This window comes from Eumetopias jubatus, unplaced genomic scaffold, assembly GCF_037043125.1.
Source record: "Eumetopias jubatus isolate StellerSeaLion01/CBP00866 unplaced genomic scaffold, mEumJub1_p1.0 scaffold_4, whole genome shotgun sequence".
NCBI classification, from domain to species: Eukaryota; Metazoa; Chordata; class Mammalia; order Carnivora; family Otariidae; genus Eumetopias; species Eumetopias jubatus.
In genome coordinates, this window is record NW_028274810.1 from 127,712,428 (window position 1) to 127,730,825 (window position 18,398).

Genomic DNA, 18,398 nt, shown 5'->3' on the forward strand with positions numbered 1-18,398 from the left:
TGTGAGCTGTCTCATGCTTATTCTCCTACCGAGGAGACTGACTGGTCTTTCTAGTACCATATTGGATGCTTAGTATGATCCTTTGCTATTGGTAGTGGGCACTCAGCAGTGGTGGTAGCCAGATCAGATCATCCTTGGTGCTCTGGGCGTCAAGGGAAGACCATGTTATTGGGCTCATGCATAGCCTCTATTCTGCCACTATGACTATTTTGTATATTGGGTAGGGTGACTAGGGAAAGAGTCTGCAAATCTACTTCATCTTGCCAGTTGGTTTTGGGGGGTCCTTTCTGTTGTGGATGCCCTCTGATGTTCACTTATGTGATAACGATATGGATATTTTCACATTGTACCTGTTCTGAGCAATCCATCCATACACTTCTACCATCTTCCTGTTTTCAATCTTTTAAGTTTGTTCTTACCAAGGTCCTAACCAACCTATTAGCAATTGCCCATGGATCAGTGTAGTTGTATACTTGAGGACATCTCTACCTCTACAAAGAGTGTATAGCCAGATGTATTTCCCAACATTCTGCCAGCTGTAGAACTTTCTTCCACTCTCTTCCAGGGCCACACTTCAGTGGCATTCTCATGGCAGTTCCTATCCACTTCCGGCTGGTGGTAGCATCCTTTGTGCTTACTCCTAATTCGGACTTGTGCTTTGTCCTGTTAGCTGAGCATAGAAACTCTCCATGAGACCATAGGTATAGATTGAGGGAGAGGTAGAGAAGCAGTGCAAGGAAGTCTTACTGGATTCTGAGCACCTGCTCATGCTGTTGCCTGTACTTTATGAACCTGCTTGGGCCTGGCTCAGATGTGTTGTCTCCATTTAAAAGTGGAAAACTGCTACACGTGCCCAGTTTTATTTTTCATAGCTTTATATCCATAACATCATGGTCATTTCAGGTAACAGTCTTTGGGAGTCCCATTGTCATGTACTGAGTTTCTACTGAAGGGTCCAGTAGCAAACCAGTAGTTGCTCTGCAAATGGAATATAGTTGGTGATAGAAGAGTTTGTGGCCTTCCTCTCAAACCTCAGGAATTTGCACTGTCATTCTATTGGGAAAAGCCACAGTCTGTAGAGCACCTTCTGTCTGCCATGGACATTTCCAGTGCTATTGGATCTGCTGAGTCAGAAGGTCCAAGTGTCAGGGCAGCTTGAACCACAGCCTGGACCTGTTGAGAACTTCTTCTTGGTCTGGACCTCTCTCAAAGCTGATAACTTAATAGGTTGCATATATACAAAATAGATGTATATGTTGCCTCCAGGATTCAAAGAAGCCCACCAAGTTTTGTGTCCCTTCCTCCTTCCCCTCCCCACTTTGGTGGGAAGTACAAAATGAAGCAACTTATCTTTCATTTGAAAGGAGTATTTTCATATGCCTCAGAATACTGGAACCTTAGAAGCTTTATTCATGTGATAGGCCCCTGAACTTTGATGCAGTTTAACCTGCATCCTCTGCCATCCATATGTTTTTTGTTAAAGCATTTGGAGAACTTGCTCTTCCCTTCTCACCAGGTCCAGTTAGCATAATGCAGTCAATATAATATACTAGTGTAATTCTTTATGGGCTATCTTGGAATCAAGAGACTTTTGGACTATGTTTTGATTGAGCAGGAGAATTGGTATAGCTTTTAGTTATTAGGTGACAGTGAAGGGGTTCTGCTGTTTGAAGGAAACCTGTGTCTGATATTTTTTTTTTCTGATAAGAATTGGGGAAAAGCGTTTGCTTGATAATTAGTTTCAATACTAGTTACCAAGAGCTATGATGATTTTCTGCAATAAAAATACATCTGAAACTGGTTGTGATTGGCAGGTCTGTGATAATTCACCATCATGCTCTAAAACCTACTCGATTTTTGTATTGGCCAAATAATTGAGTTAAATGAGGATGTAGTAGACATCTTTCAAATATTTGATGGCGTGAATCTCTGCAGTTCCCCAGGGGATGTTTACTTGCTTTGATTTGCTATCTTAGCCCTTCCATAATATTCCTCACTGCGCTGGTTAGAGAGCAAGTATGGGGATTTGTCAATTACTGAAATACATACTATGTGTTCTGGGACTGGGGAAATAAGCATGAGTCCTACTCTGAAATAGCCTTGGCCTGGTACCCTAAGGTACTTGACTTCCAAAGACTTCCAGTATGACTAGTAGACTGGTAAGGTTTTGGGACTCCAGGAATTGTCATTTCACAATCTAGATATGATACATCCAGGAAGAGGGCAAAAATTAGTTCATTTGAGTGTGACATAGATCTCAAGATTTTAAGGAATGATATGTGAGACTTGTACATGTTTGTAGGCACAGGAAAAAATCCTGTAGGGAGGAGGCATTGTAATTATAGGAGAGGGTAGTTAACAGAGCGGAATTTTTGAGGCTACTATAGAGTATGGCCTCCAGTGGACCAGTGGAAAAATCACTCTTAAACAGTAGGGAAGGATAGTTACATGCAGCAGGAGGGCAAGAGAATTGGTAGTTGGCAGAAGAGTGGTTGAAATTAAGGATCTTGAGTAAATGGAGAAGAAGGATTGTGTAAGAAACTGAAGGAATAGGAGGACTTCATGTGGTTGAACAGGAAGACTGGGGGAGAAATAGCAAGAGGGGCAGAAGGATAAGCATCGTGGGCACTCAAGTTTAAAGTGTCAGCAGGGGCGTAATTATGAGCAGTGATGATGCGTCTTTTGGAGTGTGGTCTTGATTGCTGTCCTGTAATAGAAGTGAGGATTGTAGGAATTAAGGTCAAGGAACTTGGAAGCAGTGTTACTGCATGGGTCAGATATATCTACATTCACATCACTTAGAGTGATGGCAGAGATTAGAAATGGAGAGTAAGAGCCTTCAATGAATGTTGAGGAATTTTGGAGATACGAATGAAGAGGAATAGAGGGTAGTGGACCTGTATGGCATAAACATACGGGAAAAGAAGTATAAAAACATGATATAAAAACATAACAAAAACATGTCTTAGGCATTTATTAGATGTCCACTATGATTTTAAGTGCTTTCCGTGTATTAAATTGCTCAGTTGTCAGACCACCAAAAGGTAGGTAGTGTCATTATTCCTGTTTTACAGACAAGGAGAAGACAGCTAGAGTAACTAACTCATTAAGTTAAGTGGTAGAGCTTGGATTTGAATGCAGGCAGTTTACCTCCAGAACACATACATTTAACGATGACATTATACTGCCCTTGCTCTTATAGCATATGCTGTATAAAATCCTACAAGTGGTCTAGAGTAGCATTTGAAACTAGGAAGTCTCCTTGTTTTCCCCACCCATAATTTATAGTGAATGAAAGAATAAGTAACTTCTTGTCCAAGGGATTTCAAGAGACATTTTATCTAAAGCTAGAAGATAGAGAAGGAGTTTTTGAAAAAGTTGAAGGGCACAAGAGAGATTATTTAGAACAGGATAGGAGGATGGTCACCTGTGAGGTGTTTGGGAGGGAACAAGGAGCAAGAAGGAGAAGAGACTAAGTGAGAGCTTAGGTGACCAGGAGGACTTGCAATAATGCCAGTGGTCAAAGATGACAGGGATTGGAGGCTTGTAGAAGTTAATGGATCCGAATGTTGCAGGCAAATACAGGTTAGGGCTCTAGGTGGTGTCAGAGACCTGATGATACAAGGAGACTGGGCTTTCTCTATCTTCATGAAATACACTCCATTCACTGTTCTCTCATTTTTAACCTTGGTCTAGAAAGCCAAATCCTGTTCTTATGTCTCAGCCATGTAGCTAACTATTGACTTAAAGCACTTTCCATAATCTATTATAGTTCACTTTTGCTGTTGTCTTGATTCTGCTTGCTGTCTTTGAGCTGATCCAAGCTTGTTTATATAGATTGGTCATTGGACTGCTGATAGGCTAAGTAAGAGAATTTTGGTCTTTTCCCCGCCAATTGCTAATAGTTTACATCTTACACCCTTAAACACAGCTTTCATATACAGTATTTTGGCTTCTGCCCTTTCTGTTCTCATTTGCTACCACATAGATCTGTGAAGATAGTATAATTTAAGAATGTATGGCTCTCTTCATATTTGGGAATTAGAGGGAACAGGGCTGCAGAATCTCTAGACTTTTGAGCAGTTGTGCTGAATGTTATAAAAAATTTCTTGTGTATTATTTAAAACCTTGTATGAGAAACAGCACAGTAGGACTCCATTGGAATCATTTAGATGTGGGTTTGAATGTCAGTACTCCACTTACTAATTACATGATTTTCTTAACTTTGTTAACTTATCTGTGAAAAGTATAAAGTAGTATTTTTTTTCAGTTGTTAGTGGGATTAGAGAGAATATAGGAAAGTATCTAGTGTAATAGCTGGCATATAGTAGTGCTCACTAAATAGTAGCCATTATAATTGTTATTTTAGCCCTCTATGTTGCTGCCTTATTTCATCTTAGCTGTTCCCATTGCAGCTTCTGAAATTTTCCTGTTCACTTTGCAGCCCCTGAAATGCTACTGTTTCATGCCCTCCTATATTTCACATTTTGAGTACATCAGTTTTTTTACCCATGGTAGTAAAGTCACTGGACATAGATGCCATGTTCCAGTGGCCCATCTTTCTCATTTGATTCCCATTTTGGAGGGCCATATTCTTTCACTCACCAACCTGGTTTTGATTCTCTTTCTGCTCTGTCATTTTTTTTTTTTTTCTTCCCTGTTTGAGTTCCAGTCTGTCTGGAAATTCTTGAATTTGAGAGTAGTGAGTTCTTTTACTTTTCTTCTAGAAGAAGGTCTAATTTTCATTGATAGTGTGATAGTGAACATGAATCACCAAGAAGATAAAGTATTTATAATTCACACCTGTTCATTCTTTAGAACAATAATGTTTGAAATGAAGATACTTGGAGAGCTTTTGTATGTATGTAGCTATTTGAGATTCTTTCTGAAGTGTAGTATAAATAGTAGAAATAAAAGTATAAGTAAGTGTAAGTAGTAGAAATAAAAAATATATTCTAAAACCTATCAATCTTAATTATAATGAAGTTATTCTTTATATTTTTCTTTATTTTTTTGCAGGGATTCGTGGAACTGACTATATTTCCCACAGTTGCAAATTTGAATAGAATCAAGTTGAACAGCAAACAGTGTAGAATATACCGAGTAAGGATAAACGATTTAGAAGCTGCTTTTATTTATAATGACCCAACCTTGGAAGTCTGTCACAATGAATCAAAACAGTAAGTTTTGTACTTTAAAAGTTGATATTTCTAACAGCTATGTTTTCCCCATATTATTGGATTAATTTTTTCAACAGATTTTTCTTAGATTATTATTAGACTCTGAATCCCAGTTTTTTCCTAATTATAATTTCTCTTTTACCACTCTGCACATTTGGTTCAAGAAATTTTACTGCCCAACATAGTAAGTTACTCAGTTTCCTTTCTTCAAACTAGCTTTAAAGAAATATCTGAGAATTCTAAATAAATTTTAACCATTTTCCTACTTTTAATGCTTTTTAAAAAATACTTCGTAAATATTAAATGTAATCTTAGTAGGTTAGGTGGTTGCTATAATCCTTATACCAGAGACTACTTTACTTTAGACTGTTTTAGAGTATCTCATAAAAATACTGTGTTTTAAATACCCCTTTCCTTCACTTTAAATAAATACTGCATCTACTGAGGTTACTTCTGTTTTTTTTATCAGTTAAACATGTTGTGATCAGTTTTGTGTTTTACTTTTTTCATTTAGTACTTTGTCTCCACTTTTCCACATATGATACGCTTCACTTTGTTATTTTTATGGTCAGGTAATATTCCATTTACTCAGTATTCTATAGTTCACATGTTGTTTTCCAGTTGTTTGGCATTTGTATAATTTCCAGCTTTTGAGATTATAAGTAATGTTGAGTGAATATTTTGGCACAGATTAGTTTATTTTCCTTTGAATTATTTCCTTAGGCAAATAGGATTACTTACTGTTTTTAAGGCGCTTAGTGCTTTACTTCATTGTGCCCAGTAACATTTGTGTTAATTTAAGTACTGTCAACTACATTTGAGGGCACTTGTTTTTTCAGAGTTTAGATAGCATTGGATTGTATCATGATTCTCTCTTTTGGGGTAGGGTGCCAAAGTTTCATTATAACTCTTTTTTAGTCAAGATGGTATTTTAACTCCTCTCGATGTATAACATTGCCTTAAGGCAACAATTCTTAAAGTGTGATTTCCAGACAAGCAGCATTTGCATCACCTGGAAACTTGTTAGGAAAAAAATAAGATAATAACAGAGAGGAAGGCAAACCATCAAAGACTCTTAACAATAGGGAACAAACTGAGGGTTGCTGGAGGGGAGGTGGTGGGGGGTTGGGGTAAGTGGGTGATGGGTATTAAAGAGGGCACTTGATGTAGTGAGCACTGGGTGTTATATGCAAGTGATGAATCACTAAATTCTCCTGAAACTAATACTATACTATATGCTAACTATAATTTAAATAAAATTATTGAAAGAAAAAAAAAGAGAAATGCAGATTACCATGAATTGGCTTAGATCTCCTGAATCAGAAACTGGGGATATAGTCCTGCAGTTTGTGTTTTAACTAGTGTGCCAGGTGATTCTGACCGAGGCTAACGCCTAAGAACCAGTGCCTTAAGAGATTAGAAGGGTTGAGAAAGTAGGCTTCTCTTTAGACATATTTTTGGTTCCAATTATCATTGGTTCAGAATCTTTCCAACTCAGGGAAGAGGAAAGGAAATGCTGTTGGAAGAATTCGGGGAATCTCTGAATTGCTTCTGTAACTTCGCATTTCGCAAAGACGAGTAGTTGTTGAAATTACATTGCTTTTTCAGCCATGCTTGTAGAACTCTTATAAAAACACTTATTACAAAATCGTTTGCATCCTCTTTCCCCCAGAAAAAAAAAAAAAGACCTGCCTTTGGAGTAGTAAATATACCCCACTAATGAAAGGAAAAGGCACCCGTAAAAGAGCAGGTAGAGAAGCCATTGCCTTCCTAGAGTCCAGAATAGCTATCCAGTTGACGCTAGAACTCTGCATTTGATGACAGGGTAAGAAGCCTCTCCATCTGCCAGTTGTTCACACATCTGCTTTACCTGTTGTTGCTGCTCAGGTCTCAGAGACTATAATCAGTGACAGTGCAATGACAGAAACAGTGGACTCCACAGCTGCTGAGGAAGCAAGCTTTACTTTTGCCATGTTTGTTTTGAGGTGATCCTAGCCCCTAAAATTTTTCTCTAGTGATAGGGAAGATGCTTTATCACTTAGAGCATTATAAAGGAAGAAAAGGAAGTTATAAAGGGGAATCTTTTCAAAGATTAGTTCAGAAAATTGGGAAAGATAGAATATACTTTAATCTTTTCAGTCAGAACCGGAACTCTGTTAGCCATGGTCACTTAGCAAATACTTGTTCACTACCCCTGCTTTTCTGCCAAGCACTAGAATCTTGATTACTTTTTAAGAGACAGGACATTACTTATTTTTTGCTGTTTTTTATTTGATTTCTTTAAAAAAGGATTTGAGATTGATTTTAGAATTTTATTAGACAACAGTTTTAAAAAGTAGCTAATGAAATTACAATGAAGAGTGAAAAAGCATAGGATAGTGGGCACACACCATTAAGTTATGGCACAGTTACCTATGGGAGAACTGTAGATTTGGGTTTGGTATTTCTGTTTGCCATACCAAAGAGGGAAACACTATTGTTTATATGATTGATAAGACACAAGATAGAAGCATACCAGTTATTCAGAAGAAATACTGCTTTCCTTAGAAGTTAGATGTGGAAAATATCTCTTCCGAATGACATTATTTTTAGAGAACTTTGGGAAAGCAGGTAGTTAAGGTCTTTAGTGTGATCCCTGGATACTTCTGTTACCTTTGTTTCTAAAGTAACTTTCTTTCATAAACCAATAAAATTTACACAAAAGCTGAAACAGAAATTAAGTATAGCAGTTTTGAGATTGAAAATTAAATTCTGTGATAAAATTTGATCTTTAATACATACAAGAATGCCCTAACATTCAAAGAAGTAATATACTACTTCATCACATTTTCTTATTTGTTTTAAAGTTAAGATGCCAGGCCCTCCTATTTTTAATGGAAACTGTGTGCTTACCTTGGTTGAGATTCAGTACCTTTGAACTGCAGGGAGAATGTAAGGAAGGGAAACATTTAGATAAAAGACTAAAAGACATTACTACTTCTACCTATTTTACCCAACTGAATGTTAGCTGAGTTATTAAATTACCCGTACTAGCAATTAAAAACCCTGTTTGTTATGTTACATAGATAAGACACATGCTCGCTCGATCTCTCTCGCTCACTCTTTTTTTTTTTTTGGCTTATTGTCTGCCAGTAAAATAATTACACCACTTTCTCTAAGTATATTTTGTGTTTGAATCTTATATATTGTTGATAAATCATAGTTTGCCCTGTAAGAGTTAATGGCTTTTTGGTTCTCTTTTTTTCCTTTTTTTTTTTCTATATTTTTCTTTTCTTCGAATAAAATAAATATAGTCTTTGCCAGAGAAGCTGTTTCTGTGGATAGCCTACCAGTGGCTGACATCTCTTTCCTTTGTTTCTTTTCCTTCCCTAGATAGGCTTTGCCACTTTGAGAAGATCTTTTTTATTTTGCTTGAAAAGCTTCAGTGTTCCAGAGTTCCAAGCATCGGTTTAATTCCTGTCTCCTGTGTTCATTTTCGCTAAGGAATGGAAGTAGAAATGACCAGTCTTGAGATATAAATGAAGTAGCTGTTTAGTGATTAGAATGATTTTTAGAGTAATTGGGGTTTGATTTTTTTTGAAATTGCTGTTTTTTAATTTTATTTTTTGCTACTTTTTTAAAAAAGATTTTGTGGGTCCTTTTTTTAATACAGACTTCTACTACCTAGAGGTTTTAAATGTTGTTATTTTATTAATATATAGAAGTTGGTGATTCCCTTACTGATTATGGTTAAGTAAGTTTTATATTAAGATAGTTTTTTATTTAAGATAGTTTTATATTTTAACTCAGCCACGATGCCTCACTGCCAGTTGTTTAGTAGTATTGCTGGGGATTAAGTTGTGGTTGGAGTAACATTAGAGTTGATTTAGTCAAAATTTCAACAAAAATTTTTTCTATACTATTTCACCTGCTTGAATGCTTCTAGCTCTGGAGAACTCACTGTATTTTAAAGCACCCCTTTCATTATTTCTGAATGCTAGAAAGTTCTTTATTACATCAAACTACAGTTTATTTTGCTATAATATTCACAAACTTACCCATTTAAATATTGTTTTATCCTAATTAAATATTGTTTTCCCCTTTCCAGTGTACAGAATCTCAATACTTTAAACCTTTCCTCATCTAAAACTCTTTCCAAATTTGTTACCATTCTCACCCTTTGAATATTCTCTGATTTGGCATTGTTTTTTCTTAAATGTGGTAGCCCTGGAAGTAGATATAGTCCTTCCTATTTGGATTAATTGATAGATGCATAGCAGTAGAGCCATTTTGTCCTTATCTGTTATTCAGTATTTCTATAGCTTGAAATACATTAGCCTTTCACAGATGGCTACTTCGGTTTTGTTTTGATTTTTTCCTCCAAATTTTTAGTTAAATTCTAGTTAGTTAACATACAGTGTAATATTTGTTTCAAGAGTAGAATTTAATGACTCATCACTTGCATGGAACACCCAGTGCTCATCAGAACAAGTGCCCTCCTTACTACCCATCACCCATCTAGCCCATCCCCCATATGCCTCCCTCCATCAACCCTTAGTTTGTTCTCTATTGTCAAGCATCTCTTATGGTTTGCTTCCCTCTTTCTCTTTTTTTCCCCTTCCCATATGTTCATTTGTTTTGTTTCCTAAGTTCCATATATGAGTGAAATCATATGGTATTTTTCTTTCTCTGACTGACTTATTTTGCTTAGCATAATACACTCTAGTTCTATCCATGTTGTTGCAAATGACAAGATTTTATTCTTTTTCATTGTATATATACACCACATCTCTTTATCCATTCATCATCATTCAATAGACACTTGGGCTCTTTCCATAATTTGGCTGTTGTTGATCATGCTGCTATAAATATTGGGGTGCATGTACCCCTTCAAATCTAGTAGTGCAGTTGCTGGGTCATAGGGTAGTTCTATTTTTAACTTTTTGAGGCACCTCAATACTGTTTTCCAGAGTGGCTGTACCAGTTTGCATTCCCACCAACAGTGTAAGAGGGTTCCCGTTTCTCCACATCCTCACCAACATTTGTTTCCTATGTTGTTAATTGGGGACAAATGGCTACTTTGAGTAGTTCATTCAAGTTTGACCTTGAGGGAAATCCCCTAGATTTTTTCCATAGAAAAACCTGTTCAGGTACAGTTTTCTCCAAGCAACCTTATTTCACAGTATCCTATCAAATGTAATTTGATTATTTCTAAAAAGTCATCTTTATTGATTTGGGTATTGGTTTCTCTTCCTGATGACTGGCTTCTTTATTTTTTCTGTGTGCAGACTGTCAAAACCAAAGACAAGAGAAACCAAGACATGGATGTAGAGTTACTAGAACTTTCAAACACTGCTAATAGAAATGTAAATTGAGTTTGAATATATGCATACTCTATGATTAATGTAGGTCTTACTCCTAGGTATATGCCCAATAGAAATGTGTTCATATGTTCACCAAAAAATGTGTACAAAAATGTTCACAGCAGCATTTATAATAGTCAAAACTGGAAATTACCTAAAGACTCATCAGTGGTAGAAAGTAGATTGTGGTATGTTCTTACACCTTTGGAATTCTAAACAGTAACAAGAATGAATGACCACCAGCTATATGCTGTAGTATGTCTGGGTGTCACAGACTTAATTGAATAAAAGAAGTCAGACACGAGGGAATGTCTATTAACTTGTTAATCTGTCACATTAGGTGTCAGAATAACGGGTAACCGTTGGTGATGGAAGTGGGGCTTGCTTAGTTATTACAGGAGGGCTTCTGAGAGGCTGGTAAAGTTCTGTTCTTTCTGTGCATGCTGGCTACTTTTGTTCTGTGAAAATTTGTTGAGCTGTATATTTAGAGTATATATACTTTTATGATGTGCATTGCACTTCCATGATTTTTTTTTAAAATAGAGAAAAAGTTTGCAAATAATTGAATCTTAAGTTTTGCAAAATCTGCACCTGTAGGTTTAAGAAGTCTATGTTATTGACAAAGAATTACCAGATTCTCTTAATATGAATGTTTATAATAGGTTCTTGGAGAAAATTCTTTTGATTACCTTAATTTACTAGTTTTTCAGTATCTCCTACAACATTACTTGTCTCTTTAAGCTTTGTTTCCTTGAGGAGGGGATAGGGATTGGGAACTGGAGGTTGGGGATGGTGGTGGTTACAGGGCAAAGACATATTAATATTTTGCAGTCACTATTATTCTGAAAATTGAAAACACTTATTATAATCTTGGCTTGTGATTTTTGGCTTTAATGAGGTTATTATGAAAAGAAACATATTTGATTCATATTATGAAAAGAAACACTGAAATCTAAACCATGAGAAGATTGTTCCTCATAACTGACTTTCCAATAGATTCCACTTAAAATGACTCACCATTTTATTTGGACCACTTTACCTTTTCTCAGGAAATGAGATTAAGTGAGATTAAGTTTTTCCCATAAAAAAACTGAGTGGTCTAATATGTAATGTTTAAATTTGGCTTTTAATATAATTGTTTTTTATTTTTGAATTTCACAGATAACTGGGGGGAAATTACAGGTTTCTTCAACTATCTTTCATATTTCATGTTTTTGAAATTTTATTGAAAAGAAATTGCAATCTCTAGATATACAAAGTTGCCTTTAAAATTAGATGGTATGTTAACTAAGTGCTGGCAAGAATGTGAAGCAACTGGCACTTTTATATATTGTTGGTGGGAATGTGGAATGGTATAGCCATTCTGGAAAACAGTTTGACATATTCTTACAAAGCTAAACATATTTTACCATCTGACTCAGCAGTCCCACTCTTGGGTATTTGTACTACAAAAATGAAAATTAAATTCACATGAAAAACAATATACAGTTGTTCATAGCCGTTTTATTTGTGATAGCTAAAAGCTGGAAACAACCCACATATTCTTCAGTGGCTGAATGAATAAACAATAAATAATCTGTGGTCCAGTCTATACCGTGAAATACTATTCAGTGTAGAAAGGAACAAACTGTTGATACATGTAATGCCTGAGGTGAATTTCAGAGACATACTGAGTGAGACAAGCCAGCCTCACAAGGTTGCTTTCTGTATGACTCCCATTTATTTGACACAAGGCATAGCACAAGGTACTCTTCGGGATGATGGACCTGTTCTATATCCTGATTGTGGTAGTGGTTACAAATGTGTAAGAATTTACAGAACTATATGCCAAAGGAAAAAGAGTTGCTTTTGTTATATGATATTTTAAAAAAAAAAATGGATGGTATGTGAAAACACAGATTTATTCATTTTAGTGTGATCCTATAGTTTTTACACATTTTCCATATTTATCTGACAGGAAGAAATAGTTAAAATTATTATTATTATTTTTTAAGATTTTATTTATTTGTCAGAGAGGGCGAGCAAGTGCACAACCCGGGGAGCAGGAGAGGGAGAAAGGCTCCCCACTGAGCAGGGAGCCTGATGCGGTACTTGATCCCAGGAACTTGGGATCATGACCTGAGCCAAAGGCAGACGCTTAACTAACTGAGCCACCAGGTGTCCCGAAATATTTAAAATTATTGAGAAGTCTGTTTAAGTGCTTCCAGAAGGTCACGTTGTGTAGTGGTTAAAAGTTATAGTTAATACATCCTTCCTAGTTAGTAGAGAGATGGAAATGGGAGAGGGATGGCCTCTGTCAGGTTCAGAGTGTATAACTTTAATGTTTTCTTTAATGGCTTTTCCCATTTTATTTTTCCTATAATCACTCTGTACAGTATATGAATTTTGTCTTTTAACTAGTTAAAATTTTTTTAGCTAGTGAAACGTAACTAACTTTGTGGATTCATCTAGTGGCAGGATGATAAACCTAAAGGTGCACAACAAGAATATGGCTCATGAGGTTGTCTTTCCTCTCATTTTCTTGTTATATCATTCCTTGTCTTTTTTCTTTTATCCATTTTGTCCGTATTCCTTTAACTGATTTCAGTGAGGAAATGTAATATGTGTATGATGGTCCCCAACTTAGGACGGTTTGACTTATCGGTTTTTCAACTTTATGATAGCGCAAAGGTGGTGATAAGTAGAAACCATACTTTGAATTTTGATTACTTTCCTGGGTTAGCAATATGTGGTACCTATGTGGAGCTGTGCGGTGAGCCGCAGCTCCCAATCAGACATGTGATCATGAGGCTAAACAATCTATATACTTAGAACCATTCTGTATCCATACAACCATTCTATTTTTCACTTTTGGTATAGTACTCAATAAATTACCTGAGATGCTCAACACTTTATTATAAGATAGGCTTTGTGTTAGATGATTTTGCCCAATGGTAGGCTACTGAAAGTGTACTGAATGCATTTATGGTAGGCTAGGCTAAGCTCTGATATTTTGGTACGTTAGGTATATTAAATGCATTTCAACTTAGAATATTTTCAATTTATGGTAGGTTTATTGGGACATAACCCCATTGTAAATGGAAGGAGATCTGTGTGTGTGTGTGTGTGTGTGTGTATTTATATATATGTATGTGTGTGTGTGTGAGAGTGTATTTAGTGAATTACACACATATATATTATTTTTAGTGAAATAAAATTAGAAAATTGGATACGAACAATGTTTTAACATTTCCATAAGACTTCTCTGTGTTGTTTTCATCTAATGGGAAATAAGGCTAAGTAACTATTGAACAAATATTGAGTAGCCCCCTGGCATATAGGAGATAAAACAGTGAAGCAGCCAAAAGTTTCCCTCCTTCCTTAAGCTTATGTTGTCAGGCACTCGTGAGTAAAGGTAAGCAGTATTACATTTTAAGGACTTGATACCCATCCTAACTTGTTTTAAATATCTTAATTTCTGTCAGATCGTAGAGCTGTGAATCCATTGAAATTTTTGCCAGATAAAGAATAATTATTCATTAATTATTAATAATTCTACATATATTCTTTTCACTTCCTTCAGGAAGGTATGGTGGCTTTGGCATTCCAAAATTAATGAAGGATATGATAATCATAGTAATTCCATAACATTGGCAAGTAGACTATATATGACATTGTATTTATTATTTAATAGGTTTCGTCATGATGGATAGGTAAAGTAATAATTACTTGGCTAAAAATATTTTCATAGATTACATGAAATGCTATAATACTTAACAAATGCTACCAAATATTTAAGAAAATAGTTGGTGAAATATTTGGCTTATTAAAACAGGCTCTTTTTTTGTTTTTTTTTCCAGGAGAAACCTAAATTATTTTTCCAATGCTTATGCAGCTGCAGTTAGTGCTGTGGACCCTGATGCAGGAAATGGAGAACTTTGCATTAAGGTTCCATCAGAGTTATGGAAACACGTTGATGGTAAAATACCAAAAATATATTGACTGGATAGTAAAATCATGTTAGACTCAGTGACTCAAAACTTTTACATGAAAATTAATGATGTCATAATTATAAATTATTAAGTTGAAATATACAGAAGTTGGAAGCTCTTTTTTTTTTCTTAAGAATCACTGGTTAATAGGAAAATAGCAATTAAGGGCTGTGACAAAACAACCCATTCACTGTTGTTTTTAAAGTGAAAGTTATAAAAAAAAATTGGATGGTTGGAACAATTTGTCAGGAGTTGAGAACCCACGCAGTGTTAAAGCAGTTTAGAATTACAGCATTTCATAGCAGGAAGAATCCTAAAAAATTACCTGGTTCAATTCCTTCCTTTTATAGAAGAGTAATCTGAAGTCCAGACAGTGACCTATTGAAGGTCACTAATTAGTAGTTGAGTCAGTGCTAGAACATAGGATTCTGTGTTCTGCACTTTTGAGCACACACTGTCTTCTTATTTCTAAACCTTCATTTTCTCTTGTATAAAGTCACAGCCATTATAATTACTATATATAACTTGCCTACCTTTATTTAGCCTATAACCATGATAAAGAAGTAAAGAACTTTTTGTTTTGCTTTTGCTTTTTTTTTTTAAGAGTTTGTGTGTTTGGGGGGGATTTTTCTTGAGGGGAGTTGCCCAATTTAGGGGACAGGCATAGAAGGCTATCATTCCATGTTCAGGGATTGGAGATAGTCCATATGGTTGTAGTGTTTTGAGGGAAATTAAAAGAAACCTTTTAATCTTATGAAAGCAACATGTATTTGTTATGGAGAAATCAAAGATAACATAATAAATAATGCATTATATAAGTTCTCAGGTAGCTTTTCCCACTCACCCCTTCTTCCTACTCCCCAAAGTCAACTAGGGTTAACAATCTGGGAAGCTTTTTAAGTCCTTATTTTTCAAGTTTTGCACTGAATCTAGTTACAACTTTTTTCTTCAGGCAGTATAGCATTGTCAGAAATTTTGGGAGGAGGATAGGGCATGACTTGAGCCATATTTTGGGAGAACATAGCTAGCAGTGACTAGAATTGAGTGGAAGTAAGGACATCAGTGGAGGCAGGCTATTGAGTTAGTGTAGGTGGAGAGAAGGTGAGAGCCTAAATGAGGGTAAGTAGTGTAGTTTTTCATTTAAAATTGAGCATTGATTCCCATTTTATGTTTAGTGTAAGTCTTTGCCCTTATTATATAGACCGCTGTTGCTCAATTATATATTTATATATCAATGTATGTATATATTTATTTGTTGCAGAATTAAAGGTCCTGAAGATACACATCAATTTTTCTTTGGATCAGCCAAAAGGAGGTCTTCATTTTGTGGTACCCAGTGTTGAGGGAAGTATGGCAGAGAGAGGTGCTCACGTTTTCTCTTGTGGGTATCAAAATTCCACAAGGTAGATTATTCTTATATATTTCAGTTAATTTCATTTTTCAGTTGCATTTTTTCTGTGTATATGCAATACATATGTTTAGTGTAAAATGAGAAGTGTGAGCTTGATCCTCAAATTTACCTCTTCTGAATCTTGTTCCACTAGTCATCCCTTCTTGTTCTGTCTTTTCTTTTCTCTTTCCTTCTCAGAAAAGAGATTTCTAAAATCATCTCAATTCTTTATTTTTTAACTTTATACTGAAGTAAAATAGCATACAGAAAATTACACAAACTGTAAGTAAAAGTTCACTGAATTTTCACAAGTGAACAAACCTATATAAATTCACACATCAAGGAAAAGAACATCACCAGCATTGTAGAATCCCCCTTCTACCCATTTTCATTCACTACTTGCTCATCTGCTGTCCTCCTGTCCAAGGTTAACCACTGTTCTGGTTTCTAAAATACCACAGCTTAATTACACCTGCTTTTGAACTTTATATGAATGGAAATTATGCATTATGCTCTTTATATCTGAACAGAAAAGTTCAATAGTATGGTAGTGAGATTTACCTTCATTGTTGTGTTTAATTGTAGTTCATTCCGAGAGCTCAATAGCTCACTTTGTGTTATTGAAATATTATAGTATGCATAGTGTCTTCAGATTATTATTAATATTCCTAAAATTATTAACTCTTTCAAGCCAAGGATGATGTCTTATACTTCTTTGTGTTGCAGTATCAGGTACAGACCCTGGCAGGTAGTAAAACCTGGTCTTGAAAGAAAGTATTACAGAAATATTATGTCTGGCTTTACTAGCACTATTTGAATTAACACAGTGCATCCCGTTCTCCAAAACAGAGCTAACTTATGGATCAGATTCTGAATATTGTGTTCTTTTAAACTTTATTATAGGGTTTTTTAGTTTGTGGAAATGAATACTGCATAAAAACTGACTTAAGAATATGCAAGTGAAAATAATTTTTAAGTTAAAAGTTCAGAGCTAGGAATTGCTTATCTCTTTTTTGAGTATTTGAACTGGCAGCATCATATGCTATATTTTCTTCATATTGCCAAATAGTATTTGGCGAAAAGTTTCTATCTTTAATCAGATTCTTTCAAGTTACACAGTAAAAAGCTTCAGTAGGCAAATAGCTGAAGTTTCTTTTTGCACATATTCTGTAAATGTTAGAATAACTTATAAGTGGGGGAAACAACGTAAGTTACACTTTCACTATTTTTTTTTATGCTGTTGATATTTTTTCCTAGATTTTGGTTCCCGTGTGTTGATTCATACTCTGAATTATGTACATGGAAATTAGAATTTACAGTAGATGCCGCAATGGTGGCTGTTTCCAATGGAGATTTGGTGGAGACAGTGTATACCCATGACATGAGGAAGAAGACCTTTCATTACATGCTTACCATTCCAACAGCTGCATCAAATATCTCTTTGGCCATTGGACCTTTTGAAATACTTGTAGATCCATATATGCACGAGGTAAGTCATAAAGCTTCTTGCTCCTTTCTCCTCCCAGCCTTTCACCCCTGATAAAAGGAAGGATAGTAATGAAATACTGAGTTTTTCCTAACTCTTTTTTCAATTATCCAGAATATCACTAGAGAGAAAAGGATTCCTTATCTGATATATTTAATGATTTGAATTCTTGAATTCCTTTCAAAATGTTATATTAAAGTTTTAAATTTTTTTTCAACAGAGAGCTTGGAGTTCCAAAGGAGTTTCAAGGGTACCTTGATTAGAATATGAGTTGATTTATGTAAATACTTTGTATTAGTGTCCTCTTTTTGTTTGGCATATGTTTATGAATGTTATAGTCCCATCTCTGGAATCTGAAATATTACAATTTCAAAATTAAAGAACAAGATTTGTTCTCACTTCAGCATATACAGAGGAAGAAAGATAAGGCTGAAGGTGAGTTTAGAATTCTAGTCAGCACACTCATGAAGGCTTGCTGTTGTCTTCCATCTCATATCTTGCCATAAATCGTATATTAATTGGCAGACCAAGTAGTGCTTTTAGGCCTCCCTAAGGATGATACTTCTGGTGTTTAGGAAGTATTGTATTGGTTATTGACCCTCTCTACTTCTGTACCTGTTTAAAGTAACATTTGAGTGAATCTCTTTTTATTTACTCTTGGTCCCTAACATTTTCAATTTTAGATTTTTTATTTCTTAGTTTAAAGCTAAGATACACATGTGACCATGTATGTCTCAATGGTATTTCTGTTATGCGAGCAAAAATTGAGGGCAGTTAGGTTTAGACTGTCAGTAAGCTCCTCAGTCTGTTCTTATATTTGCTTTCCTGAAATTCACAAGATTTATAAAGTCACTTATGGAAAATATTCAGGATATTTTATGAATGGTTTTGCTTTTGCTGGCTTGATAATGACTCTTAAAAGTATATTTGCTGATAAGATTGGCAGAGAATTTTATTATCTTTGGTTAGTGGTTAGCTGTTAAATCAACATTTGATTAGTACCTACTTTGTATTTTGGAAGATTTTTTT

The 18,398-nt window shown here is 35.3% G+C and overlaps 1 protein-coding gene across 5 annotated transcripts in view; it reads left to right on the forward strand.

Annotated features, from left to right (window-relative positions):
- TAF2 (TATA-box binding protein associated factor 2) overlaps nt 1–18,398 on the forward strand; it is an 83,259-nt gene that overhangs the window by 4,579 nt on the left and 60,282 nt on the right. For 4 of the 5 annotated variants that reach the window (XM_028090856.2, XM_028090857.2, XM_028090858.2 and 1 more), the window contains exons 3-6: nt 5,020–5,180; nt 14,362–14,480; nt 15,755–15,896; nt 17,141–17,372. In XM_028090856.2, coding sequence (XP_027946657.1) covers nt 5,020–5,180; nt 14,362–14,480; nt 15,755–15,896; nt 17,141–17,372 — 654 coding nt within the window. Of the gene's footprint in view, nt 1–5,019; nt 5,181–14,361; nt 14,481–15,754; nt 15,897–17,140; nt 17,373–18,398 lie in introns of those variants that run through there. The other variant, XM_028090860.2, reaches the window with a different exon arrangement.